Here is a 27,834-nt window from a genome sequence, read left to right on the forward strand (position 1 = left end):
AGAAGCACGGTCTTTCCTCAAGGTCCTTTCTTACAGGGCCCATTCCCCACAGCAGCATGCTGAAGTCTGCATCATCTGGATTGGCCCTTCCAGCCTTTGCAGCAGACCCTGGCTTAGCCTGGAGAGTCTCAAAGGCCCAGACTGGAAGCCTGTGTTTGAGGCTGGGAACTTACACTCCTTTCAAACCATAGTCTTTTTGGTCAAAGAATGAACAAATATGAATTTAAATTAGCCAATAGGAAAAAGAAATAATGCATTGAAATAGGCAGAGTGTTTCGAAGCTCTTGCAAACACTGTTTTTCTCCTTTACAGGTTTATTGGGAGAATTTTAAAAGCAGGTTAAATCAGAGATAATTATCTTCCTCAAATCCACGTCAAAGGCTCAGCTACAGCCTAGGACTGCTCGTGTGCATTCTCCTCAGTAGATGTTGGAATCATTTATCTACAGAAATCACTAAACTCCTACTGTATTATTAGAGGTGATCCAGACTGGGCTTGGAAATTTTCAAACATGCATTTTCAAACATAACTGCAAATTTCACGCACCTGGAATTGGCTTGCATAGTGTAGGTCCTGTTTTTCAGAGGTCCCACAAACTAGAAACTCTAGACAGAGCCAAAGGGAAGGCTGAAGGAAAGTGCCTCTGGACCCAGGTCCTAAATGCAGCTGGGGCCAATGAGTCTTTGAGGGACCAACTGAAAAAGACATTTCTGTGGATATAGCTTAGCATTCACACCTCAAACTGACTGCCAGTTGCATGCTTACTATCACTTTCCTCCATATCGTATCTGTGTATCTTTTTAGACTAAATTCCTAGCTGAGCTAAATACGAACCTCCTTGTCCACCCTGCTTGTATTCAGTGTAGACCTAATTTCATAGCAATGTGTTACAGAGATAGCACAGTCCTAACTGATGTGTCCTGGAAACTTATGGCAGTTGGGAACTCTGTGTAGGCTCATTTACCTTTGGGGTTTTTGGCTGCCAGTGTTATGATTTAAAAAGAGTTGAATCTTTGTGCAGCTAAAATTAGACTGTATCTAGTATTGAGTTTAACTCTAAACAGGGAGGTATTTACAGTCTGTTTAAAGCATTTTATTGAAATATTCTTAATTATCCCTGCTCTTTATGTCATCTGCATCCCTTCTCTGATGGTTCAGTGACTTAGACTTGCCCTTCTGAATTGCCTCAGATAATTAATGCAGACTGTATATGCATCTGCTTCAAAAGCACAAAACCACCCTCTTTAACCACTCTTTAGTCCCCTCCTGACTAAAAGCTCATGAGAACTGTCCCCTCATCATTCTACCTGAAACATCACGTTTGAGTCTTTTCCCGTTCAAATTCATCTTTTTTGAGACCTCTCTGACAAGCAAGGCATTTTTTTCTCACTCCACATGAGGCAAGCAAGGGACAAGCTAAACTGAGCAGCAGTTCGAAGATGATTCATAAAGCTAAGCTGTTACCTACCACCCCGGCTGTTCCATTAGGTCAGCTCATTTCCTTCAAAGCAGTTACCCGAGCATGTAAATTTGTGTAGGTGAGAGCAGAATGCAGCCTCGCATCGTGTCTGCAGCTGTGACGTGCCGAAACTTAAGCAACACTGTGATTCACATGGTTTAAAATAATGATTTGCTGCACGTGTTAAACTAATCCGTGTGCATTTTAATCAACAGAAAGTGGCTGCTAGAGGCCTATGCCAGATAACCATGGTTCAGGCATTTTATTCACAACTTCCAAATAACATGCACACATCCACAGTTTTCCCAATCCCTGGGGGAAGCAACTCACCCACAACCGGATGCGCTTGCCCCGCGGTCTGCATTGCTTCCCCTGCTCCCCATGGGCTGCACAGGAGATTTTGCCAGTTGTTCCTGCAGGAACTAACTACCCCCTAGAGTCGCAAGAGCTCCCAAGAACAAGGCCTGGAAGTACACACAGACAGGCACGAATTAATTTGGGGAAAGTTGACAGGCTGTATACAATTCCCAGACTAGTAGGAAAAACAGCCAGAGGTCTGAGAGGGAAACATCTGGAAGCCAAGTAGAATCCTTGCGAGGACACAGGCCAGGAAATGAGCCCTGAGCACACAGACGGTGCAAACACTGCACTAGGTAAAGAGCCTGTCTTTTACAGATACTCATGCTCCTCCTCAACACCCCTCCATTTCACCCCTCCACCTGTGGAGGCATTTGCTAACAGCATGAGTAGCTCATGGATAAATCCCTTATATTGCTAGTATGAACTCCTAGGGACATAGAGGGAGTAGCATGTTCAAGTCCAGGCAGGCTGCAGTCACGGTAACAGCTGTTGTCAGCTGTGGATTAAGACATCAGGGTATCTGCACCTGGGTAGAGCCTTTGGCTCCAAAGACACTAGACCTGAACAGGCGTATCTGAATTCCTAAAACGATACCACCTCAGTGACTTACCTATTCAAAGCCTAATCTCTGAAAGAAACAACTCTCGTTTTTTTGTTTCCCCAATATGCCTTGCTATGTGTAATTGCATTTTACTTACTTACAGTGGTTCATGTCTGGTTTTATAAACCAGCTTTTAAGACAACATTGCTGGGGGGTAACATTTTATTGCTTGAGGGTACCCATCAGACAGAGAAGAGTCACTACTGGCAAAACAAGTCATATATTCTGCTTGACACACAAGAAAAGCAAGAGTTCCTCCTGAACTAAGTTGACAGCTGTGTAGGTGTTCATCTAATGAAGATAAGGTTTATGTCTAGAAATCTTGCGGACCAGGGTAAAAAGGGAAAGTAGTATAGTTTGAAAAAGAATGTGGATCTTGGACTATTTGGGAAGTGATGCATTGGCTCTCAAATGATACTGAAATCATGCTGCCAAATTAATGCCCACCAGCTTTCTTCATTTTTACCTTAAGAGAGGACCTAATGATTATACTTGTCAAGGTATGTCATAGTAAAGGAACTTATTTTCAGCACTCCAATCCAGATTTTCATAATCATAAGTAACAGGAGTGTTCCAGTGTATCTGCTGAAAGATTCTGGCTCAATGGCAACACATATGTTTTAGAGACACAAAATATTTCCACCAAAAAGCACTTATTATAATTGTTCTAGGAAAGACCACAGACTGGTGCTCGCTTGGATTAAAGGAAGAGCTCTGCACTGTTCTTTTAAGGCCAACTGTTCATTATATGAACACTAATTTCTTGAAATTGTTTGTTCCAGATAAATACAGCTGGTATTTCAAATACAGACATTGAAACTTGAATAGGCAGGACATTAAGTTCCCAGGACATCATAAAAGCAGGAAACACTTTATTCTAGTTTTATAGTCCAGTCAAACTTAGTAATTGCAGAGATCTTTGTTAAGCTAGTAGCATCATTATACTTCAATGTTTTAGGGCATTGATTGCTTACCTCATTTTTGCAATGTGCAGGGCAGTAGTAAGGGGCTTGAAATGAACTAACACAGTAGTTGTATTATGAATTGGCAGCTTTTGAACTTTGCAATGTTTCTTTTTTTCTTGAAGCTGTAGCATGTGCAGTATCTCCACCTCCATTAAAAAGGAAGATGAATGTCTTGCTTTCAGGATGGCAGAGTAAACCTTGAATGTGAGCCACTAGTGTATCCCAAAAGCTCAGAAAGAAGAACCCAGTATTGTAAGCCTGATTACAACCCAACACCAGCCTGATGAGTTTTTGAAGTTGGCACTGCTTCAGGTTACAGGAAAACTCCTCTTGCAAAGAACTACCCCAAGAAAGGCTTCTATACTTCATATAGAGAGTGAGAGCCTCTGTGCCTTTCATCATTTCCCCACTTCTGTGGCTGTGTATGAGTAGGTTCAGCCAGATATCTTTATCCACATTCCTTTTCCTGCTGCCTGAAACTATTTCCATGTTGGCTGCTTGGCCTCAGTCTGCAAGCAGCTGTGTCGGGCTGTTAATGAGGCAACTGCGTAAGCAGAGCTCTTTTACAGGAAAGGCCAAGGCCATTTCTCCTTGCATTGATTGGACTCCTTAATGAAGCCTCACTCTTCCTCCTGCTTCCTCAACCACGCCAGCCACCCCTTGTCTGTGGGCCACTGATCTTGCTGGCAGAAGAGATTTTTCCCTCTCACCTTAGCCCTTTTATCCTTTCCTTTTCACTGTCAGTAAGCAAATGTCCTTTATCTTCCAGATCTGATGATTTTGATGATCAGTTTCTTCTTAGTGGACACTGCACTGCTTCTTCCCCCCAAAGCCTCAGCACTCCCTGGTAATTAACAACCTTTTATGACAAGCCCCTTATTTTTTCATTGCAATTGGACTCACCCTAGCCTTCTGTTATCTTTTGAGCATTTCCTCATGCATATTCTGTCTTCTGGCCCAAAATCTCTCTTTTTTTTTTTTAATTGTTATTACTTTTGACACCTTCCCGCTTCTCCTTCCTATTATATTATTAACATAGTGGTCTGGGGAAATCAAGGCTTTGCTTGCTGAGTGTATGTACTTCATTGTGCATACAGACAATTGTTACAATACAGCTGTGTGGCTAGAAACAGGAAGGGTAAGTTGAACAAAAACAAGGGATGCAGGCGACCAAGATGTGGTTATCTGTTGTATCGGTAGCAGAGTGCCTTTAAGAGGCCCTTATAGTAATGCTGCGTATTATCTTTTTTAAAAAATATCTGATCAATTCAGTTAAAAACCAGACTGAAATCCCATTAAAAAAATATTTCACTAGGAGGAAATCAGTTTGTGGGTACTGAATTGCCTCAAGACTGTCTTGCCTAGGAAGAGTTTTGTGGCAACAGGGCACTCAATTAACATGTGCCCCAAGTCCTCATCACACTATGCAAGCTTCAGATGGCTGCATAACCCGCTGGCCACAAATATGCAACTGAAATGCAGAGACAAGTGGTCTGGGTGCACGTTCATGTACTGCCATGTCTGAGTACTCCTTTGGGGGAGCACAGCACCAAATGAATACAGCCAGACTAATACCATCCTATGGCATCATGCAAAAATTGGGTGACTATGGGGCTCAAGTCCCTTATTAGAGAAAGCATTTTGCAGTGTAGTCATGCTCAACAACATGTGTTGCAGAAAGACAGTGTGCTATTGAGGACCAAGTGTCAAGGTGGAACTCATGAAGCCTCCAACAATAAATCTCCCTTGGATTCTGTGTAGCTGAAGGCAAGTTATTCTGTGCTAGAACAACTGTAAGGCCTACGCAGAACTGAAACACTGTTCTCTGCATCTTCAGTGTGGGAAAAACCCTTGAAGCCATTGGCTAATTTGGCAGGTTTCTTCCCTTGCCCAGGCATCTGCCTGCTCGACATTTAAGTTCAGCCCTTTACTTCTGCACAGCCCAAGATTGCCCTGCTTGATCTGTCTGTGGGTGGTCTGCCGCTCAAACCAAACTACCTTTAGAACTCAGCCATTCCCGTTACATTTCCCTCTGCCCCACTTCCTCATCTCTGCTCTCCACTCCTTTCCCAAGAGAGTACTCTGAACACAGTGAATCCAAGAAAACGGCAGTAGGCATCTCATAAAATGCACTTCACCCAGGAAAAATGGTGACACCCCATGTTGGAGATTTCTGCAATCACCCCATCCAGGGACTCCCAGAATTTGATACACTCAAACAAAATAAATAATTTATTTTTAAATGGCCTACTGCTTTTCCCCCTGAGCAGCAAGTCTTTGTTGAATAGCCAGTTGCCTTATCTTGCCCAGGGCACTGCAGAGCTGAGAGCTGTCGCTGCCTCCTTTTAAGATGGCCTGTGGTTAAATCTGAAACCTCCTGCACAGGCACAGTGCCTGGGAAAGGGCAGGTGCTGCAGTTCGCCTCTTTTGGTAACGATGGCACTTGATCAAGCCGGGCTTGGCAGCCTCTGACAGGAGTGATAAGAGACTTGCTCAGGAAGTGAACAGCCTGGTCTCAAGTCTGTTCGTGAGGGGGATGGACTTGAAAATCTTTGATTTGTCAAGGAAAAGATGAGTTTTAATTTGTGCCTAGGGAAGGCTACAGCAAGCACTTGCCAACCTTGAAGCCATGCCAACATGTGGCAAAGAACTCAAGGTTGCGTGGAGCAGAAGAAGCTCAAACCTGTGTCTTAGTGGCCTGAGGGCTCCTCAAATAACCCCCCTTATTTCTCTCTGTTTCTGTATCATGTCCAGCAATTGCCAGATATGAATACAAATGCACAAACTAGTGCAGTACCCTCTCCAAATGAGGCTGTAATGTATGGCTGCTGTAATAAATTGACTGTACAGTGTTGGGAACACAGAAGCATTATGCAATTCCTAAGTATTGTCATTACTAAAAGGGAGAATGAAGATGTAACTCATTCTTTCACAGTTGCGCTTGCTGGGTTTGCTAATCTCAGAGGGCAGCACTTGGAAAGTACAGGCCACACAATCCAGAAAGCTGCATACCATGGCATGAGGAGAAGAACAACTTGCCATAAATCCAGCCTCAGAAATTTTTAGCACCAGCCAAAGACTACTATGGAGCGCCTGTCATACCCTTTCTATATAAGGGCCTTTCCAGGTCAAACTGTTGATATTAGGGTGTGTTACTAAGGAACTCTGCATGGGCAAACAGGAGGCTATTTTTTTTTGCTTTGGGTCCATGAGTTTGTGGAACCAACAGTGATAGCACCACCTAATCGAGTTAAACTGATACTTCATGGAGTTACTCTGAGGAGAAGGGAGGGCTTTTGGAAGATGTGCAGAAAGCATGGACTGTGTTACCCACCTTCCAGCGACCATGAAAAATGATGCTAATTGACATTAGCATTGCACCCACTTTGCTAGTAAAAATGTGTCAACAGCAAAGGGAGGGACTTCTGCAAGGATAGGTTAAAGTAGCAATTATTTCATTTTATTTTTATTGCAGTCAGTGTGAAATAGAAAGCAGGTATCATAATTATCATTTCTAATTTCCTGATATCTACAGATGTTTCCTATAATCCTCCTGGAAAGGACACATCTGATTGCTTGTGTGCCCAGTACTAGCTGCTGTCTGCTGCGTGTTCCCACCCTGGGCTCTGCACCAGGTGGTTCTTCCAATATAAACAGCCACAGCATCACTGGGAATGATAGAGTTGCATTTGAATTTACAATGCTCTTAAACCACGCCACCTAACTCCCATCTCCTAGTTAATGGGGCATGTTGCTGAACACGATTAGGATGTCGTATTTTTCCCAGGACAACCACTGGTCTTCATATTCAGGAGTTCTAGGAAATCTCCTGCGTAGTCCTGAGGTGACTTGGAGGGAAGTGCTAGAGAAGGACCCTGAGCAAACCACTGATCCAAACAAAGAGGCAGCAAAGCTTTCCTGAGAGAAGCCTAACTTCAATCACTGTACTAACTCAGGCAGTAGGCAGCAGTAACTGAAGTCCCTTCAAGTAGGACAACCCACAGGAATTTCCCCTCTACTCTTAGTAGGCAAGGGGGAATACATCCAGCATCCCTTTATAGCGTAGTAGGCAAGTTCAACACAGTACTGCCTCCTTTGAAAAGCGTTTGTACCCTTACTAGTTTTTGGTAGGATATCTCCTGCCTCTACCCAATTCCGAAATTTTTTTTTTTGAGCCTTTAAATTGGGAAGATCTGCATCTTTGTTCTAAAGCAACTGCACTGTATTCGGGAGTTGCTAGGTGCCTTCCGGATAATGCCTGCTCATCATTACTGACTTGGAATATCCTCATACTCTGTGCTGTGCTTGATACTGAGTGCCAAGAGGGCAACAGCTCACCAGGGAGCAATGTGGAGGAGAAGGTCAAGCTCCGACCACTGTATGTTTTGAGAAAAATGTTTTTCTAAAGCAAGATCTTCCCAACCACAGGAAAAGTTTACATATTTTATGTAAAGTAGGATTTTCCTGCCCATTTTCTTAAAAAACAAACAAACATGCAACCCTCCTTTGAAGCCAGCATTCGTCATACTATTCCACTCCATAGTTAAAGTGCCTTCCACTTTATCGCCAGCATTATGGCTATGGAAGAGCCTTGCATTTGAGCTCGGGCACACGTACTGTGTTTATTCATTCACGTGATAAGTGTTGACTTGTGCACCCTTTCTGAGTAGGGATGTTGTACTTGTCAGAGTTGTTTTGTGGCTGGCTTATTCAGACTTCAAGAGATGGGCCTGCATTGATTGACACTTAGGCAAGAGACTTGCTCTCGGATGAAAACGTTAGAAAAAGAAGAATATAAGAAGATTGAAATATGTGCTCCTTTAGGGCTGTTTGTGATAGCTCTTGCTTTCATTAAGACTGAAGAAAGCTGCTAGAGATCATTGGTCTTTAAAAATAATGACTAGACTTGAAAGTTGAATGTGTAATCAGGAATCCTTACCTCCTCCTGCCCATCTCCAAAACTTCCCTGGGTAGTAGGTTTCTACTTTTTTGAGACTTCTTAATTACTGAATACTGATCCACCTGAAGAAAACCAGAATCTGCAGCCATGTAAAAGTCCAGAGATATGTGTGCAGCAGAGATGTATGCCTGAGCCATGGGAGTCTTTAACCTATCTTCAGGGTCCAGGAGCTCAGACTGGTCCCAGATCTAATCTGAGCACTCAAATGTACTCAAATTTCACTCAAAATTTCCTCAAATGGAATTTTTACTTTCTTTCCTCAGCTTGCTTTTGTGTTTTACTCCTGCCTCCTGATGGTGGGGGAACCATGGCAGGCTGCGGTCAGCCATTGCTCTTTGCTCACACATCTGATCTCAGCTTGGAGGAAAAACATGAGGAATCGTGATCCCTGTCATTTTTAAAGCTCAAAAATGCTGATCTGGCACATGAAAGGAGGGTATTCAGCTTCAGCTAAGTTTGCTCTGAGAAAATGAAACAGAGAATTTGAAAGGTGATAATTCTTTTCCTGCATTTAGGATACACATGAATGGTGTGCAAGGTATTCTGGCCTTGTCCTTCCCTGAAAAATAAGTGTGATAAAGTTTACAGCAGCCCCACCAAAGGTAGATAGAGAAAAGGCTCACACTGTAGCTTTTGCTCTGGTGAAGCCCAGCAGCCTTATTGCAGCTCCTGTTCCATAAGGGGGGAATGAATGGTAGGAAATGCAAGTAAGAGTCTTGGGTCAAAATCCTAGAGTGCTATGTGCTATCTCAATGCAAAGATGGACAGGAACTGGTTTTGAGGCAGCGCAGGAGCCACAGCTGCATCTACTTTTAGTTAGAGCTTCTGCCAGTAGTAAAAATTTAACACACCAGACAAGGAGCAGCTTTACTACTAGATAAGAAGCCAAGAGAATAAATAAACCACCTAAATCCCTCCTGAAGCAAAGAGCTGGAAGGTCTCCAATGGGAACGATTTATGAAGAAAAGTAGAGAGAGATGGGAAGAAAGATGCTTCGTTGGGATGGAGAGGGGCCAGCGTAGCAAGAAGAGGTTTGTTTACTCAAGGCTTACATTTGGGGACGTATTGCCTCTTGAGGCGGGGGCCCAGCAGACTGCTGAGCTCCAGGCGGAACAGGCGCCCTGAGATTTCCTTCTAGGGATGTAAAAAACAGACCAGGACAAGCGCGAGCCCTCCCACTTCCTGGGTAATGTGTGCTCAGCCCTCGGTGATGCTTTTGTGGGTAACGGGAAGAATTAACAGGCTCGTACTCCTGTGCACATTCTCCACTGATTTTTTGCTGACCAATTCCTTGTGCTGTGATTCAGTTATTTTCCCACCCTCCTGCCTTTCAGTTTGCTCCTCTGGGGCATATTTGTTCTAAATCTCTCCCTCTCTCCTTCTCCAGTCCTAACAATGTTCCTCATTCAATATGATCTTGATGCGACTGATGTACTCACATACACAAGACAAACAAATTAGTTTGGATTATGTTGGCATGAGGATACAATTGCTGTAACCTCATTGCTCTAAACAGGCAATACGGAAAAATGGCTTTGAATGAAAAACGCGAACCTACACAAACACACACAAACAGCTGTACAGAATTCCTCCTCATATGAACTGAAAAAAAAAGTTTAAGAATACTCTTTAGTTGGGGCTGAATGCAGGTTATCCATAAAAAAAATCTCTCTACTATGGAGTTCCATACAGCTGCCCATTTAATCTTACCTGCACTTAAAAAAGCAGAAATATCTGGTACCTGTGACAAGAGGTTGAAATGCAAATTCAGTTATCTATTTCCTGCCATTGAGCAGGATAGAAAGAGTAGTAGATTTGCGCAGGTGATTATAATCTTGTTAGTTCTGCACTGTTCTCTGTTTTAAGACATCTAGGGATTAATTCCAGTTTTCTTTAGAAGCTCTTCCTTGAACAATAAATTAACCTAGACTTAGGAAAAGATTATTTGGTGAATTGGCCTCTTTGGACATTTATATGTAGAATTACGTCAAAAGATCCTCATATCTGAAGGAAAAACTATCCTGTCACTTCATGCAGGCACACTGATATTATATTTTGCATTGTTATTGAATAATATTATAGTCCTTACCCACACTGGACTGGTCTCACATACATAGTGTTTGAGTGGTCGTGACAAAATGCTTCATGATGCCTTCTCCAGAGCATACGTTGAAATCCAGAGAGTAACTGTACCAGAGATGCTATGCATTGTATGTAACCATGCAGGGGCCTTGCATGGGCCCCTGACCCCTGCAGATGAATAAAAGATTGGGCAGGGAGAAGGAATTAGCTCCTCCCGTAGATATGGACACACCAAACTAATGAGGCAGTATGGGAGAGGCTAGCACTTCATCCTTGCTTGATCTGCCAGCAAGTAGGACCTGTGTGCTTCAGGAAACCCCATGCATGCAAGGGGGGTCCTTTCAGGAGGGAGGGAGCCTGCAGCACCTCCTGCAGTGGGAAGAAATGGTCACACACCTCCCTGCCCTGGAGGGCCGCTGTGGGAAGGAACACTCCTCACCACAGCTTAACGCAGCACTCCCGAAATGTTGTCTCCTGTGACAGAAGCAGGTACTTGATAAGTTTGAGAAAGTTCTTTCAACTGAGCTATTGTGAAAGAGTTGAATTGCATTCCAAAAAAATAAAAAATAAAAAGGCACCTATATCAGATTATGGTTGTTTTGCTCCCTGTGCAAACTGAGATAATTATCCTTGTGCACATGATATGAGCTTTCACATGCAGACAGGGTCTAAGACTGGCTGGCTCTCTAAATCCTACAGCTACTTTAGTGAAAAATGAGAAGGGTATGTGTGGTCCTGGGAAGCCTTTGGCCAGAAAGTATGTCATGTGCCTTAGGAGTGCTGCTTTGCTTCAACCAGTGGGAAAAAAGAGGGCCTGCAAGAAGCTCTGTTCCCCTCCGTCAGCCTCTTGGCCATAGGCACTTAACTTCAAAGACAAGCACTTCTTCCCAGTGCTTTTTGGTGCCTCCAGGCTCATGGCACAGGGCGATGATGTTTATCTTGGCAGCAATTCTGTCTTGAGTAGTTTTCTCCCCACAGGTGCCTCCTCCATTCCTCCCTTAGCTGAGCAGGTAGCTCAGAGCAGAGCTGCAGAGCAGCTACAGCTCTGCCAAACCAGCAGCTCCAGCAGTGCCTGTGTCGCGTTGCCTGCTCCGCTGTGCCAGCACAGCTCTTCTTTGGAGGATGGCACGGTGAACCACCTCAGGGAACTGTCCTGCACCGAGAACAACCTGTTATTGGCTGTGTTATTTTTAGGCTGAATTACTTCCCCAGCCTGGTGCATGGCACAGTCCTGCAAGCAATTTTGTGAGCACAGCTGAGGGAGGGTGAGGGTGGCAGCTGCTCAAACCGGCACCACAGTCACACAGAAACCGTCTGGAACCACCCGCGCTGCCCTACGAACAAAAACACGCCTCTTAAAATCGGATACCTGGTTCACCAGCCGGGCAGAAGGAATGGGCAGAAAAATTCTTGAGAGAAAGCAAAATTTAAGTCATCATGTTGTCAGCCCCTCCGAGCAGGCTCAGGGTCTGTGTCTGCCCGAGAGGCACCAGTGCCACAGGCAGCGCTCGGCTTCGGCCGCGCTGCCGCGGGCTCCGGAGAACCCCCTCCCCGGCAGGAGCTGCCGTTCGAACAGGGGAGCTGCTGGAGATTCCCACCACAGCATGTGAGATGTTTTACTGCACACTTCTTCACATCCCTCAGCCGCCAGCAGCGTGCTCCCTGCGATCCCTCGTGGGTGCTCTGCGCGTTCACCACAGCGCTCAGCCATGCCTGGGACAGGAGGCAACATATCGCAAGGCGAAATGCTGACACAACGGGCTAGAACAGCCTTTACCGCAGGCATGCAAAGATATGTTCTTCTGCAACATCAACCCTGTGAGCGGGAGGCCATGTAAGGACATTGTTACTTTAGATCCTGGCATCTTCAGCCAAACTGGTTAAAGGGAAGTCGTCACCAGTCGGCTGCAGTTTGTTCCTGCCATCCCTCCCCCACCTGCTATGGCAGTGCAAGTGCTCCTAGGGCTATGCTGTCAACTGGATTTCTGAAATGATCCAGGTTAAAAATAACCTTGTAAAGAGGAAAGGGAGATATTTTTAATCTGTATCTTTTCAGTGATCCAGTTTACCACAAGCCGGCACATGAGAAGGGAGTAACGGGAACGGAAAGGTCAAGGGAGAATGAGCAGTTGAAAACAGAAGCTGTCTTTTCACCAAAGCCAGAATCTTGTGAAACTGTGCCCTGAAAGCTACTGATCTTCTCTTGTTTTCAGTGTGGAGAGCTGGGATCTGAGGATCAGTATTTCAGGATCCTATTTCTGTAAACAGGAGACTAGACTGAGCCTCCTGTGCTTTACTGTGTATGCTGCTGCCACAATACGTTTTTCATTATTTTTGCCACATTTATGTTTTCTCACGGAGATCGTATGTGTAGCAATGAAAAACACCATGAGAGTCGCAGGGGAGCTTTGCAGTGCCTGTGCAAGTGCAGGGCACAGGAAGGCAGGCCCGTGCTATGGGCTAGTGTGAGAAATGCTGGTGAGGAAACCTGCGAGGCTCTTTAGAAGCAAGGGAAGGATGTAAAGGTCAGGAAGTGGCCACAAAACCATGTTCAGATACAGCTGCATGAAAATAAGGGTGGAAAGGGAATGGGAACAACCTAAACGGTCATGGTATAGTTACTGCTGTCACAGCCACTACACACCCCAGCCTTACAAAGTGCTGCAAATGGCTCTGTGCTCCAGTAAAAGGTGCTCCTCGTGGCCCAAGTATCGTAACTGCAAAAACTGGCAAGTCAGAGGATTCAGGGGACAGGGAAGGAGATCAAGGCAGTACAAATCTCTGTTGTCATTTGGCTGGTATTTCAGTACCACTTAAGCCAAAACACTCTTCTGTGCGGTAGCTAAAAACCTTTGCTCTTTTCATCAACCAAAACACAGGAACTCAGATTCTCACTCAGTATCTGTTCTGACCCGCACTCGTACCCTTTTAGGTTACTGCTTCCGGTGGCATATTAAGGACACTGTCAAGAAGAGGAAATAAACTGATGGGATACCAATCCTGTGACGTGGAGTCATGATAGCTCTTAATTGCAAGGGGGCAGGTCATGACCAAAACTCCTAGCAGAGGGCTGCTGGAGCCAGTTTTGGGCCAGTCACAGCAGGAGATTCAAATTAATTCTCAAATCCCTCGCCCGGCACCCATTTTCCAGTTTTTCCCTGGATTCTTTGCAATTTTTATTTCCTAAAAAGCTATTGTCTTCTGTAATACTCCCACCTGTAAGTTAAATCCACAGTCTTTTCAAAAAAAGCGTTTTTGTGTTTGATTGCACAAACGTTATTCATAGAGAGACACTTTAGTGTCTGAAGCTCTTTGCCCTGTGTGTTTAACACGGACCTTCTCTGCCTGGTGCTGCCGTTGGCTCTGCAGTCCTTAGCAGGAGCATTGCAAATGTGCTGTTGCAAACTGCTATCCTGAATGGTCCACTCAGCCCTCTGCAAGACAGTATTACTCCCACATCAGTCAGCTTTATTGGGCCTGGTGACTTTTGGCGTGTGATATTGCCGATGAAGTTGTGGCTGTGCTCACCACAGCTGTCTGTGCCACTGCATCCACGTGTCTCAGCTCGGAGACCTTCCCAGCTGCCTTGCCAGAGCCAGCAGGGGCGGGCAGTGACACTGCTGGGGGCCCTAATGGCAGCCCGTGGGGAGGCAGGGGCATGTATCCCTGCTGAAAGCAATGCCCCCTCTTTAGGCAGGATCACGTGTGGATGGAAGGATGGGCTTTGGTGGGAAGTTTGAATTGCTGCGACTGGAATTGCCATGACCTAATCAACAAATAAAGGCAGAATTTTCTTCTCACACACTGTCAGTTCAAAAGGACTAGATTCAGTTTTAAAAGCTGATGAAGAAAAAGAGCGTTGAAAAATATTTTCAAATTTGCTCAGTTTTGTAAACTTACTTGCAAGAGGAAAATGAAACCAGTTACAGAGAACTCATTAGTTGCACTTCAGCTTTTGTAGACAGCATCATGCTTACACTTGATGGTACAATTTAATTCCAGTTTTGTTGCTCTATCTGACATTTTTCAGAATCTGCAGAGCTTAGATTTTTTTCTTTTTTAGTGGATGAGTAAAAGAGTTTGGAGTAGAAGACACCAGGTTAGCAGTGGACTTCTATGTTAGCTTTCTATTTTTAGCCCATGTGGGCTAACTGCATTTGTTTTCTGAAAAGCAAAAGAATCTTCAGCGGGCTGCAAGAGCACAAAATATGGGTTTGAGCAATCTTGACTCTTTTGCTAAACAAAAGCAGAGATGCTCCTCTTCAGCATCCTGAAAAGTGGGGTCATGTCACGACTGGAAATCTTACCAGGCATGGGAGGCAAAGCATTAATGCCATGGGACAGGAGAGATTCAGCACTGAAAACGCTGGAGTGAGAGAAGCAGACGTGTCTTAGTGGTGGAAGAGGCTGAGGGCTGCTGCATCTCTGTGGTGGGAGTGAGAAAGCGACTCCCACCTTGGAGCCGGAGGGTGACTGCTAGTCCCGTCTCAGGAAGCAAAGGGGACAGTGCTCTTCTTTTCATGGGGCAAAGGGAACTTTCTGCATGTCAGTGCCCAGGAATAGTCAACTCTGTTGCCCAGAAGGCGTGCAGCCTGGCACATTAGCTGGAAAAAAGAAGAAGCCGTATAAAAAACGGGATACAGGATTGCAGTGTAACTGCCAAAAAGGATCCGAGAAGTGACTTTTCCTGTTGCAAAACGCACAGTGTAATCAGAGAGTCTGCAGCTGGCAGTTTCTGGAGGACACAGCCCATGGGCTACTTGTTCTAATCTTAGAATGGCATGTCCACAGCTTCCTGTGCGCCCGCGGCAAGCTGCACGCGCATGAGAGTCGCGCAGCAAGGCCTTGCCCCAGCCGAGCGAGAAATGCGTGGAACCATTCCAGCCTCAGAGCTTTGATCAAATCCCGAGAAAGGGAGCTGTGTTTTCAGCTGTAGCTCAAAAATAAATAAATAAATACATAAATCCCCAAGCCCAAAACAAGAGGTCAAAGAGGCCAAGAGGAAGTGCTGTCATTTCTGGGGTAAGGCAGAGGGCTGTGAAATCAACTCTAAAGGAGGCTATAGGGGAGGCAACCATTCCTCCTCAGACACTGAGCACCTCACCACTGAGCTCCTCAGCCTGTGCTCTGTCCCCAGCTCAGACATCACTTCTGAAATTGCCTGGATATTCTGGGTTCTGGAATGCTACAGCCAAGCCTCCCAACAAATCCTTCCTTTCCCTGGATCCATCTTTGTTCCCTTATATTTCTGGCCCGCTCTTCCTTCACCACATGGAGCTGTCCTGTAGTAGGGGAATGTTCTCTGTCCCTACTGCATTTTTCCTGTGAAACAAGTTGCCCTGGTGATCTGCCTACCTCACTGTTTCTTTGTTTTCCATTATTTACTGCTCCCCTTGCCTCTAAGTACTCTAATGAAAACTGAAAAGATGGTGGGAACACAGTAGAAGTTTACCAGGTTGATACAGCTGTCATAGCTGGATGCAGGAAAGCTGAACAAAGGAAGGCAGATGTAGCCAGGACCCTGGAAACAGATAATAGCAGCTATCTACAAAGGAAGATGGCATGTTTTGGGAGATACAGCTCCCTGAGGAAGGGAAAGGGTATTACTAATTTAGAAATTAGTGTTTAGAAAGGGTGTTGCTCTATGCCACATATTATAGACTAGAAATTGCTCTAAGCTGTACTATGATTTGGGATGATCCTTAGTGTAATCTCTCTATTTACTTCTAATCTAGAAACTAGGTGCTTCTTCAGCGTGATTTCAAGTTTCCATATCTACTTGTTCAGCCCGTGTAGTATGGTGGCCTAAAAGAAATGGCCCATGGGTGGGCCAACTTCTGTTCAAGACCCTTCACTTCTAGCAACCCTGAAGGAGAGCTTCTGTTAGATAGGCATCATTTTTCTTCCAGACAGAGCAGCTGAAGGAAGAAGGGCTGGTGGAGCCCTTGGAGAAACAGAAGTGCCCTCCTTTAGCATCAACCTTTGGTAAAACTTTCTGATTGATAAAGAGGAATGTATTGAGGGAAGAAATGTGGTGCTAGTCATGGGATAATGGTGCTGGTATAGGAATCAGAGGTATGAAGTTCCTTTCTGATGATTTGTAGCCTGTCTTGTTGTTTCGAGGTCTCAGTCTGTAACAAAACAAGGATTGTTGGTTCATTATTCATAGTTCTCTCTAGCCTCCTTGCTTTTTCCAGCTTTTGCTCATAATATCCTATTCCTGATTTGTCAGAACAGGCCAACAGAGACCAATTCAGAGGTGGACAAGTCAGCTACGCCATCAGTGGCTCAGCTAGCAGGGAAATTCAAAGAACAAGCAGCCAATATCAGTGGAAAAGAGGTAAGGAGCTCTGCAGTCACAAGTATGTAAAAGAAGCGGTAAATGAAGCCGTCATCCCTGCCTCCAGCTGTTAGAGCCTGGTTGGTCTAAGCATAAATCCACCTTGATTTTGAATCCTCCCGAAGAATTTGACTCCCAGTGTGGTGCAAGCTGTAGTAGTATCTTCTCTGCATTGCTAACTTGTGCATGAATATTTTGGTAGAGCCGTACATCAGGAGAACAAGATGCTGTAACTGAGACGCTGTAAAACCTCATGGGATACACATGTATTCCCTAGCACATACAATGCACATACAATCTGGGACACGTATATGGGGATAGAGGATGACAATGAATAATAAAATACCTAATTTTTGTACTGTAGATAAAGCAGGCAAACAACAGACTATGCAGTTTAGAGGCCACCATGCATCTCAGAAGCAGATCACCAGCACCATGTTTGCAAAAGAAGGTTTCCCTCAGTAGTTCCTTCTACATGGTGCTGGGGCAGAAAGCTATCTCTTCACTTGCCCCTGTAACCTCTTCCCAATTTCAGCATTTCAGATTGTGCCTATTTCTGTCATGGTGAAATTGCATTCTGTTGAAAGTCTGCTATGCCAAGTAATAGTAGACGCAAGCTGTATTTCACCAGATAAGCAAAACACCTGAAATCCTCTTAGGAAGTCAAGAAAGACAATGTTATCAATGGAGATTGACTTGCTTGGACAACCCCTGCTGTTATTACACACTTTTAAATAGCATGACCGCTTAGTGACAGCTCTCATCAGTCAGCAGCTACCCCTTTAAAACGAAACTGCTTCCTTCTGGTGCTCAGCTGACTTCAGCACTGGCCCTGCTGGAACGGGGACAATCCTCCCCATCCTGGCCTTGGCTTTGACTTTGTGCAGTGGGACCTCTGGCCACACTGCAGGGCTGGTATACAGCCATTTATCACAGGTTAACACTCTCATAGCCAGGCACCAGGATGTACATAACCAATCTCTTCCCAAGCACTTTTTTTTTTTCTCTAGTCACCAGTCATTTCCTCTTTTTAAGGTATGGGATTTAATTGCTCTAACTCCCTCACTCCTAATCAGGCAGCAAGTTCCCAGACCTCTTTTAGTGTTATCTGCAGACCTCTGCTGTTCCCAAGCCAAGGCAGCACAGAGAGGCCCCACAGTGGAGGAAAGCTCAATTCCTCTAAGGACCGAGGAGGACAAAGTTTCCTCTCTCTTCTCTCCAAGCCATGTATCACTTCCCCACCCTCTTGGGCTCAGATTAGTGGCTGACCGGATGGTCTTTAACTCTTGCTTCACCTTCACCAGCAACGGGGAACCTCTCAAGCAGGAAACCTGCTTGACACAGGGGCACATCACTGGGGCACAACACAGCATTGCCTGCTTGCAAAATGGTGGCGTTTCTGTAAGATGTGATATTATCGCTGCTTCGTGTGATGCAAGGGAAAGGGCAGGGCTGCCTGTGGCTGCAACATTGCCCTTGGCTGGGTGCAGTACCACCAGCAGGTCTGCCAGTTTTCCAAAACAGTCAACTCTACAGAGAGCAAGGATGCCATGATCCAACTTTTCCTGTGCCTGCCGGTAAGACACTATCAAAGTTATCCAGTGTTGCCTTGTGGATGTTATCCAGTACCCACAATATTATTCACATATGTTTTGTGTGCTTATGCACAAAAAGTGTCTTAACAGCTTGGCAGGAGGTGAAGAACACGGCATAAGAGTAGAAAGGACTTCATCTTTAAGATAAAATCAATAGGTAAAAAGGAGCTACTCTACATGTGCTATACTTTGTAGCTCTTCCTTCCCAGTAAGAACTCTGTACTTCTCAGACTCCAAGGACATTCAGAATAAATGTCCCTGACGTTAAGTTCCTTCTCCCTTGGTGAATCTCTTTCTTAGTCAAATTAAATATCACAGCTGAGGCCTTGTCTCTGTGACCTGCTCTTCTTCATCAGAGAGTAATGAGTGTGACTGTAGGCCATGTTTAAAAAAAAAAAAAAAAAAAGGTCTGAATGCCCTTTTTGCCCCTAAAATAATTCAGATGTAGAGTAGCAAGATCACAAACCGGGAACGAAGCTGAGACTCACTGAGAAGGAATACCAGCGATAAGACAAGAAAAAGAACAGTAACAAGCAATTCCATAGTATGGCGGTTTCCAGCTTTGGAGATGAAGCTTCTTGGAAGGCTTCTCCACCCTCCACAGCTTGGGAGAGTATTCTTTACACAGATCCTTGCAGTTCATTCTGTGGGAAGGGAAAAAGACTGTGTTTCTAACACTAGGATTGGGTTAAGAGATGCTGTGAGCCCACCTAGCATGCCAGCGCATAGGCTAATATGAAATGCTGCATTTGGATGTTTCTTTAGGGGAGCTGGATCCTGCCATCCAAGCAAGTCACTTGTAGTACATGCTGTTCGGTGCTTCAATTTCACTTCCTTTTTTTTTTTAAGAAAAAAAAGGGGGGGATGGGTTTCTCTGCTGCTGAGTTGTTTTCTCCTCTTAGGTACCACCACATAAGCCAACTCGAAGGAAACCGCCGTGCTCCCTTCCGCTGTATCCCAAGACCGAGACAAGCCAAAATGATGAGCAAGTGAGTGTCAATTTCATAGAAAGACAAAGTCTCTCTCCACTGCAGTCCATTCTCTCTGACTTCTGAGACGCAGATTTAGAGGCAGTACAGTGATACAGTGATCAGGCTGCGTAACATCAGTCATGTAGCATCAAACCTTTCCCTTGCAGACTCCCCTTGGAGGACTGTCTCGCACAGTCAGCTCCATACTGCTTGCCATTCCTGTAGCATGGATACTACTCTTGTTTTACCCTCAGAGTAGAGGATACACCAGTTCTTACCTCTCAAGCATTTCAAAGGAAGAACTGGTGTTTATTAGATTTTAACAGCATTTAGTTCTGTGGGCATCTATTCTGTTTATCGCCTTCATAAGTACACTAGAGGTTTCAGTATAATGGTGTAATAGTTCTGCTCTTGAGTTATTTCCTTCTTCATAAAAAGGAAATAATTTATCCAGAGTGAAGGGTTTTTCTTCAGCAGTACCTGCAGAATATTGTCTTGACCTGGACTCTGTAGAGCATCTTTGCATGAGCAGGTCCCAACAAGCTGGCTGTTACTCATTAGCGTTTCCTATATTCAGGCCCTTCCCAGTAACTTCTGTCCTTCTGTATTTCAGTATGTGCAGCTTAACCGCAAATGCCACCTTGCCATCTGCTCTTAGGAGGCAGTTCTTAGTCCTTCTTTTCTGACAGCTATAGCCTTTTGCTGCCTCCAAGCCAGAGGAGCATAGCAAAAGCTTTACAGTCCTAGATTCCTTCCTTTTCCTTTGGATCTCAAAAGAGCAACATGCTCCTGCTAAAAACATCAGTTTCCTTTTCTGAAGCTGTTTTCAGCCTTTCATAGCTCTACCTTTCTGGTCACTTAGGCCCTTCCTGTCCAAATTAATTGGATGCCCATTAACCCTAGTAGTCCAGTGCTGGCAGAAAGCCTTTTGTCATCATAAAAAAGTCCCTAATGTTTACCAACATTAAGGCCCTGTATTCTTCAAGCGGTAGATTTATAATTTGTCTAGTCCTCTGAGGAGAGAAAGACCGTGGGCTCAGAACAATCCAATGTGAATCAACCTGAAAAAAAAACGTTTATTGAAACAAAGCCGTCCCTTATATACCAGTTCCTTTCCCGCGCACGCACGCGCGCGCGCGCGCTCCCATCTCATCTGATTGGCTAGAGCCTTTCTCCTGGTTGGTTGTTGTCAGACTCCGTCGATCTTCCCTTAGGCCGCAGGTTCCAAGTGACCTTTTGTTCTGCGCCACATGCTTACTCCAACATCTCCTATGGCTGGTTCATTGGGCGGCCATTTTCCTCCAAGAACGACTCCACAGTCCTCAAAAAACATCAGGGAAATCTTACATTAAACTCCTTACTGGAGGCCAAATAGCAGCAGTGGCATTACACATCACTGGCTTGGATAATTCAGCCAAAATGCAGCACTTACCTTTTTCTCTCTCAAGGATACTGATATGTAGAGCCCTAGGATGGCTAGATCACAAAAGAGTTAGGAAAGAAGAGAGCAAACTTTTGTGCAAAGGTCCTGCATTAGGCTTGATTTACACCCCTACAAGTAGATTCTCCTTGCTACTTCCAAGTACCTGCTCTCAATTTATTTCCTTTTTCTCATCTGTTTTAATGTGGTCTTTTCCCGATTCATTCTCTTTTTGCAGAAGCCGTCTCCAAATGCTTGCCCTATGCCCAAGGTCAAGGTGAAAAGCTCCCCGATGATTGAAAAGCTTCAGGTAGGTTCTGCAAGGGCCCACATAGTTGCCCCAACAAATCTTGTGGAGCAGCCACAAAGGAAGGGGAGCCAGGAGCTGAGAGTGACACCCTCAGCAGGGCAGTAGCCTCATCAACAAGGGTCCAGCGCCACAAAACACAGCGAGAAGGAGAGAGCAGGCCTGGTGATGGTAACCAGGGTCAGGCGCAATGTAACAGGCAAGTCTGAAGGAGGATCTGAGGTCAAGGCAGGAAGCCAGGGTCAGCGTCAGCGTTTGGGCACAGGCAGGGTGCATGGCCAGGCACGGGCATGGCAGCAGTGCAGCTCAGGTGGGAATCAAGGGCACGAGCCTCAGCTTAAGTGCAGCTGCCAAGAGAAGGGGAGGGAAACCCTGTCTATAGCTGTTTCTCACAAGAATCTGAAAAAGGTTTAGGCAATTACACCATGTCAGGGAGCTGGCCTTGAGCACAGACAGCTAAAATCATAGGGATGGTAGGGAAGCAGCTCTCTACTCTCCTTTAGCAGTGCCTAGAAGCTCTGCACTTTCCTGTCCTTAATTCCTTGAGTTACACACAAACACGCCCAGGGCCATATCTGTATCTCTCAGCACTTGACAGCCTATAGACATAGTGCCCTACTACTGCCAGCTGCCCCTCCTGGCAGCATGTGCGACTCGTGAGCACAATGCCACCCGGGTGCCCTGACGCAACGTGACCTATTCATAGCAGCGTCCCCGTTAACGCACCCAAGGACATCTGCCGACAGCAACGGGTCAGCAGGAGTTGATAAGGAAGTGCTTCTCCACAGTTAATCACAAACTTGCTTCTTTCCTCATGACCATATGGATCATTCAAAAGACCTGCAGACTAGGCCTGCAAACGTGAGGTCTGTTTGAGTAGCACCAGGGGTGTTTTACACCCTGAGTGACTGCTGGCTTGCTGATCGCCTGTTCATGCTTTCCTGGCTCAGCCATTGTAGATGATAGTGACTTGGCTTGGTCACCGGAAAATCCCTAAAGGCCTCAGGATGACAAAAGACCTCGTCCCGAGATCCAGCTGTTGAGGAAGGGCAAATGTCTAGCCATAACTTCTCTGCCCTGGCTTGTTTGTTGACAGTATCACCAGGAGGGACCTGTAACCAGAAGCTATGTGGGTTGTGACAGCTGAGCAGGGTGCTGTCCCGTGACAAGAGAAAGGGTTCCCCCATGTGGCTAATACCCATATTACGCATCCCTTGAACTCAATACTGCTGTGTGTTTTCTTTGCAGGCCAATCTGGCTTTTGCTCCAGCTGCCCTGCTACCAGGAGCCTCTCCCAAGAGCCCGGGTTTGAAAGTCATGGTCTCTCCGTTCAGCACTCCCCCCTCCACCCCTACAAGCCCAGGCATCCAGTCTCAATCCAGTGAGCCCAAAGAGACTCCGGTCAGTTTTGATCAACCCCCAGAAGGCACTCAGCTGCAATTCTATAACAAGGTAGGGCATGCGCAAGGGTCTCCGTGATGCAGCCGGGTAGAGCTTTCTTATTGCTTGGGGATGAGGTGGAACAGGAGGTTGATGTGGCTGAACAGACTGGAGAGCCCACAGAGACTGACTGCATGGCACTTCAAGGGGGAGCTGTGACCCTCATTTACCAGGACCAGCTGCTGTGCAGACACCTTCAACTACCATAATCCGAAGTATAATGAATGGAAAAACCTTGGCTTAGGGTTTAACTTGGACAGGGAGCCGGAGTTTAAGCACAGACAATGAGCTAAGACTTGGGTCAAAACTGGGACAAAGACCAGCTTTACAGTGGGGAAGAAGATACATTAGTGTGCTGCTTATCCTGTAAAGCAGTCCCCTTCCACCTATCTCTGGGTAGCACAGCAGGAAAAATGAAACCAGCATAGCAATCAAGTTTCTTGTGGTATTATTCTCTGTTGTATTTTCCTACTTTCCAGTGCTACTCTCTCTTCAATGCCTGTTTTTCCTGTATTCAAGGTGCGGACACGAGGATCAATAAAGCGTAGGCCTCCGTCCAGGAGATTCAGAAGATCTCTGTCAGAATATGGAGATGGGGAAGATTTAGGGGTCAACATCTCCTCTCCAGAAAATGGTGCCAAAGAAGATGGGGATGAGGCATTTGGGCCCAAAGGCAAGACAGAGGAGGCAGAAACAGCTAGCAAAGCACTAAAGAAACAGTCAGGGTATGATGAAAAGCCTCCATCAAGGAGAGGATCCAGCAGATCAGAAAATGAAGAAAAGGGGGAAAAACAGGAAGAGGAAATGACTCCTTGCAAGAATAATGCGGGGGATACAGAGGAGAAGGTGAGTTGTGCCTCAAGGGAGGAGAATGCTCCCCAGTCTCCCTCTGGAGATAAGGAAGAGGAGGTGTGCAAGGGTCCACGGGGTGAAAAGGAAGAGAGTGCCTGTGAACAGGAAAAAGGTGACAAGGAGAAGGAAGAAGTGGAAAAGAAGGAGACCAGTGAGAGCACAGACACACAGGGAGTATCAAACACTGAAGAAACACGATTAGCTCCTGAGACACAGCAGGCAGAAGCAGGCTTGGAAACTGCTGGTGAATCTTCAACATCACCCACACAGGACCAGGAGACAGAGCGACTGTGATGCACAGGTAATACAGATCTGCATGGTGATGTCTCCTAAAATAGCAGTTTTTTGCCTACTAAGGAAGCCATGCTAACATTTTTGCTGCTCCCCACTCGCCAAGAGTATGAAATTATAGATACAAAAACACTCATGTGATGTAATCCCTTCTATCTGGCTGATTGATTTAAAGAGACCTTTCCAAACCACTTGTTAGCTTTGCCATCAAAAGTAGTGCTTGCACACATAGCAATTTCATGGTCAGCCCTGGAACCATGCAAACATGGATACCTACCACTTAAAATAAAAGAGGAATTCCACTTGCTAAAGCCAGGCTTATTCTTTTATAGCTTCCTACTTATTTTCTAACCACTGCTACCCAACATAGACACAGGCGCTTGAGGAAATATCCCATTCCACATCAACTGCATGTCGCTCTTTAAATGCCTGCTTGGTTTGGCAAGGAAGAACTGAAGAAGTTGTCTGGTGCTCGGGCTGCAGCTCACCTCTCCCTGCTAGTATGGCAACCGCCAAAGTACCCCCAAGCACAATATCTGCCGCAGATTCCCCATCCTTGTATTTACTTAAAACTGTTATTATTTGTAATAATTTCTTTACTTTTCCTTCTCAAAAGGACATACCCTGCCAAGACAGAGGAGACAACATATGAATAGGAGCCATCTAGCCCAATCAATGTGGAAGCTGCTGAAAAACTAGTGGGAGAGGAGCGGAATACAGATATCCTCTGAGGTGAAGAAGCATCCTGGAGCTGAGTGACCTGTCACTGGTCCTCTGCTCTCACACCATGATCTGCTGTTACAGCCAGAGTGAGAGACTGGCTTGTAATTGCTTCAGAGCTCAAAATGGAGATGCTGGATGACCTGTCTTAGGAGATATTTGGGACCTGAGAGACGTGATACATGGTGTCCTGGCTGGACCCAGCAGCCACCACCACTTCTGGGGCTTCTGTTCTTCAATCCTACTGAGCTCTAAAAATGTCATTTTCTTCTCCCCTGCATTGATCTTACATGAAGTTCATCAGTGTAGGACCCATATATATGTGTACATATATGTTTGTGTGTATGTTTGTATACACACACACATATACACACACATGCACGTATATATGTAAGTCTATATGTATGGTGCCTTTTCAGTAGCTTCTTTAGAAAAAAATGGATGTTCAGATTTAACTAAATAATGTTTTAAGAACAGGAAAAAAAAAGTATGCTTTCTCTGCATATGCTGTATGGCATACAATGTGAATCGTAAATACAGAGAAAACTCTTTGAAAAATGATTATAAAGCATAAAAACCCTCTGGAGGGAGGATTGAGCTGGATCTATGTATGAAATACCCATGAATTGCAAGCAAATTGTGTGTGTGCTTCAACTTTGGGGTGTTTTTAGTGCTGCTGGAAAGTAACAACCAACAGATTTGATCCACAGAAAAGATGTGCTGTGTAGGTCAATAGGATAGGTGTTCTTCACCTATCCCTATCCTCTAGTCCTGACTTAGAAGGGCCACTTGTCCATGAGAATTTTTCAGTTCCAAACCCTATCTAAACTTTTGATTTTCTTTTGAAACTCCCAGCATGGGGCCAGTTAGTGCCACTTGTGATAGAAGGCATACTGGCTTGCTCATAAATTATATGCAAGTCAGTGAAGAGGTCTTAGATGGCTGTTTCAGGCTATATGGCTTGACTGAATATGAATTACTAAGGCACAGATAGCTAATCTCTCCTAAGTACTTAGGACTGGCATTGATTTGCCTCCTGTCTTGGAATAGTAATTAATTCATGGGACTAGCAGAGGCTGAGCTAAAAAAAACAAACAGAAAACCCAAACCTTTTACCTCTACACTGTATTTGTTGTTCGTATGAAGTAAATTATGTAAGGGAAGATAAACAACAGATATTTACCTGATGACTTTCCTGACAGCAGGGTTTGAGGCTGTATCTGTAATACTGAATAAACAGCAGCTCTGGCTCAAGGTCAAGGGGCCATATTGTGTAGGTGTAGCCCTTTCTACAGCATATATATTGCCTTGGAAACACCTAACCAGAATCGTCAAAAACTATGCTAAGGAGTCAACTAACAGTTAAGTGATGTGGATGGTTAAGTGCCAAGGCTTACAGCTGCTGCCAGACACCTATCATTTAGCAAAACAGATGCAGCTACCGAAGACAGAACCTGCCAACTCCTCCTCATCTTTCACAAAGTCCCGCTTAGCAAACATTAAGCTAAGCAGTGTCCCTGTCCTGTGTACAGGCACAGGCACCTTACACAATATAGCCCGCATCCCTCCCTGGCTCTGAAAATACAGCAGCGTTGCAAAGCATCATCCATGGTTTTGAGGGAGTTCCTTTTCTGTTCACCAGCACTAAAATCACAAGAAAAGAAACGATGCCCTGCCTTTCTTCTTTCCAGGTGAGAGCACTAAGGTGTCATCTGTTGAGAGCCAGCAGTGCTGCCCCTTTCTCGTAGAACAGGCTTGTTGGCAAAAGTGACCCCCACATCCTTTTGAGCCATGTTGTGGAGCTCTGTTGCCTTTGAATCAATCTGTTTGTTGAAGCTTGTATTCCAGGGCAGGCTGCAATAATTCACTGTAATGTGTTTCTTCTCTCAGCAGCGTGTCCCATCTGGATGTGAGTGATTGTGCCTTACTGTATATATAGAGGTGTATGTGTGTGTCTGTTTAGAGACATGTGTATGTGTGTCCCAAGCAAGGGAGTGGAAATCTGAGGGAGAAACAGAAGAAATAAATGGTAGAATAAAAACAAACAAAAATAAACCCCCAAATTTCTGTGTTCCTCCTGGAGAGATGAAGTATCCTGAACAGGGCATGGAGAGAGCTGACAGCAGCAGGCAAAACAGGTGAAGGCTTTCGTTTGCCATCGGAACAGTGTAACATTTGATTGTAGTTTGGATTTTTTTTTTTTTTACTTTTGAGAAACTAATAACCCATCTGCTTTACAAATTGCTGGGGAAATTGCTCAGCCGAAGGCATCCGCCATCTTACACACAGGGGATCGCGGCTCACGCTGTGTACAAACCTCACCCTTCAGCAGGAAAGTGAGAGCAATTTTAGAAGAAAAGATAATAAGAAAAATCTCTTCGGCAAGCATTAGCATCATGACACTGCAAAAGCAGAAGCTATATGTGGGCACCTATCTGTACTGTGAGAAAATGGAGGCTCAGGCCCATTGATGGTAACATGGTCTTGTATCCACAAGGCGTGCGGGGGCGAAACATCTGTACTGCAATGCAGACTTGGCTGGATGTGGAGTGGGAGAGCATTGCATCTCTCCCCCTCTGCTCCCACAGGCAGTGCAAGGATAGGTGCTGGGATGCTAGTGGTTAAACTGGGAAACGCCATGAGCAAGAAGACTCTGGTATTGCTTTTATAACAGCTTTTGTGTGCGTGGTGCCTCGAAGAACAAAACCAAACCAAACCAAAATCCTTCTTGGCCATAAGACCATTACGCTGGAGATAGAGGGAGAGGAAAATAAAGAAACGGAGAGAAGAAAACGTATCACGAGAGCAAAGTGACTGCCGCAGTTGTGTTTGGCGGCGATCTTGTTATTTTTTACCGCTATCCTTTGTTCGGGCCGTGTTTGAACCGCAGGGGGAACCCGAGCACAGACGGCCCGGCTAAGGGCAGAGGGTAGCTCGGCGGGGGGCAGCGCTACGGCGCGGGGGCGCCGCGGGCCGAGGCTCAGCGCGGCCTGAACGCGGCGGTGACGGGCGCGAGCCGCCCCGCCGCCAACGGCGGACAACGGCGGCTGGGCTAAACCAAAGCCGCCGCGTGGGGGGGAGGCTTCCCTTTCTTCGCCTCCGCCGGGTGTGAGCTCGCCCGGCTGCACCGTGAGGCGGGGGAGGGCGGCGGGGGGGGGTCTGCTCCCTCTGCCCCCCCGGGGGAATGGCGGAGTGGTATCGCCCGCGGGCGCCGCGGCGCTCCGGCTCCTCCCGCCGGGGATGGCGAGCGGCCCCGCCGGGCGGGGCGGGCGGGCGGAGCGGGGGCGGCCCGGCCCGGCCCGGCCCGGCCTGGCCTAGCCTGGCCCGGCGCGGCGCGGGGCCGGATCCCCGCCGCCTCGCAGCGAGCGAGGGGAATGGCGCCTTCCGCGGGGGAGGGCGCAACCACGAGGGAGCCGGGCGGGGGAGGGCAGAGCGGCGCGGGCGGGGCGTGGCCGGCGCCGGGCGGGGGGC

The 27,834-nt window shown here is 46.0% G+C and overlaps 1 protein-coding gene across 1 annotated transcript in view; it reads left to right on the forward strand.

The window, feature by feature from the left end:
* RCSD1 (RCSD domain containing 1) overlaps positions 1-25,133 on the forward strand; it is a 32,618-nt gene extending 7,485 nt beyond the window's left edge. The window contains exons 2-7 of the mRNA XM_088533452.1: positions 16,660-16,767; positions 19,265-19,351; positions 20,992-21,063; positions 22,309-22,512; positions 23,020-23,653; positions 24,260-25,133. Coding sequence (XP_088389578.1) covers positions 16,660-16,767; positions 19,265-19,351; positions 20,992-21,063; positions 22,309-22,512; positions 23,020-23,646 — 1,098 coding nt within the window. The 3' untranslated portion in view covers positions 23,647-23,653; positions 24,260-25,133. The remainder of the gene's footprint in view (positions 1-16,659; positions 16,768-19,264; positions 19,352-20,991; positions 21,064-22,308; positions 22,513-23,019; positions 23,654-24,259) is intronic.
* The last annotated feature ends 2,701 nt before the right edge of the window (positions 25,134-27,834 follow it).

The sequence above is a fragment of the Tinamus guttatus genome, unplaced genomic scaffold (assembly GCF_059628265.1).
Source record: "Tinamus guttatus ecotype Peru unplaced genomic scaffold, ASM5962826v1 Tinamus_guttatus_pri_ptg000035l, whole genome shotgun sequence".
NCBI lineage: Eukaryota > Metazoa > Chordata > Aves > Tinamiformes > Tinamidae > Tinamus > Tinamus guttatus.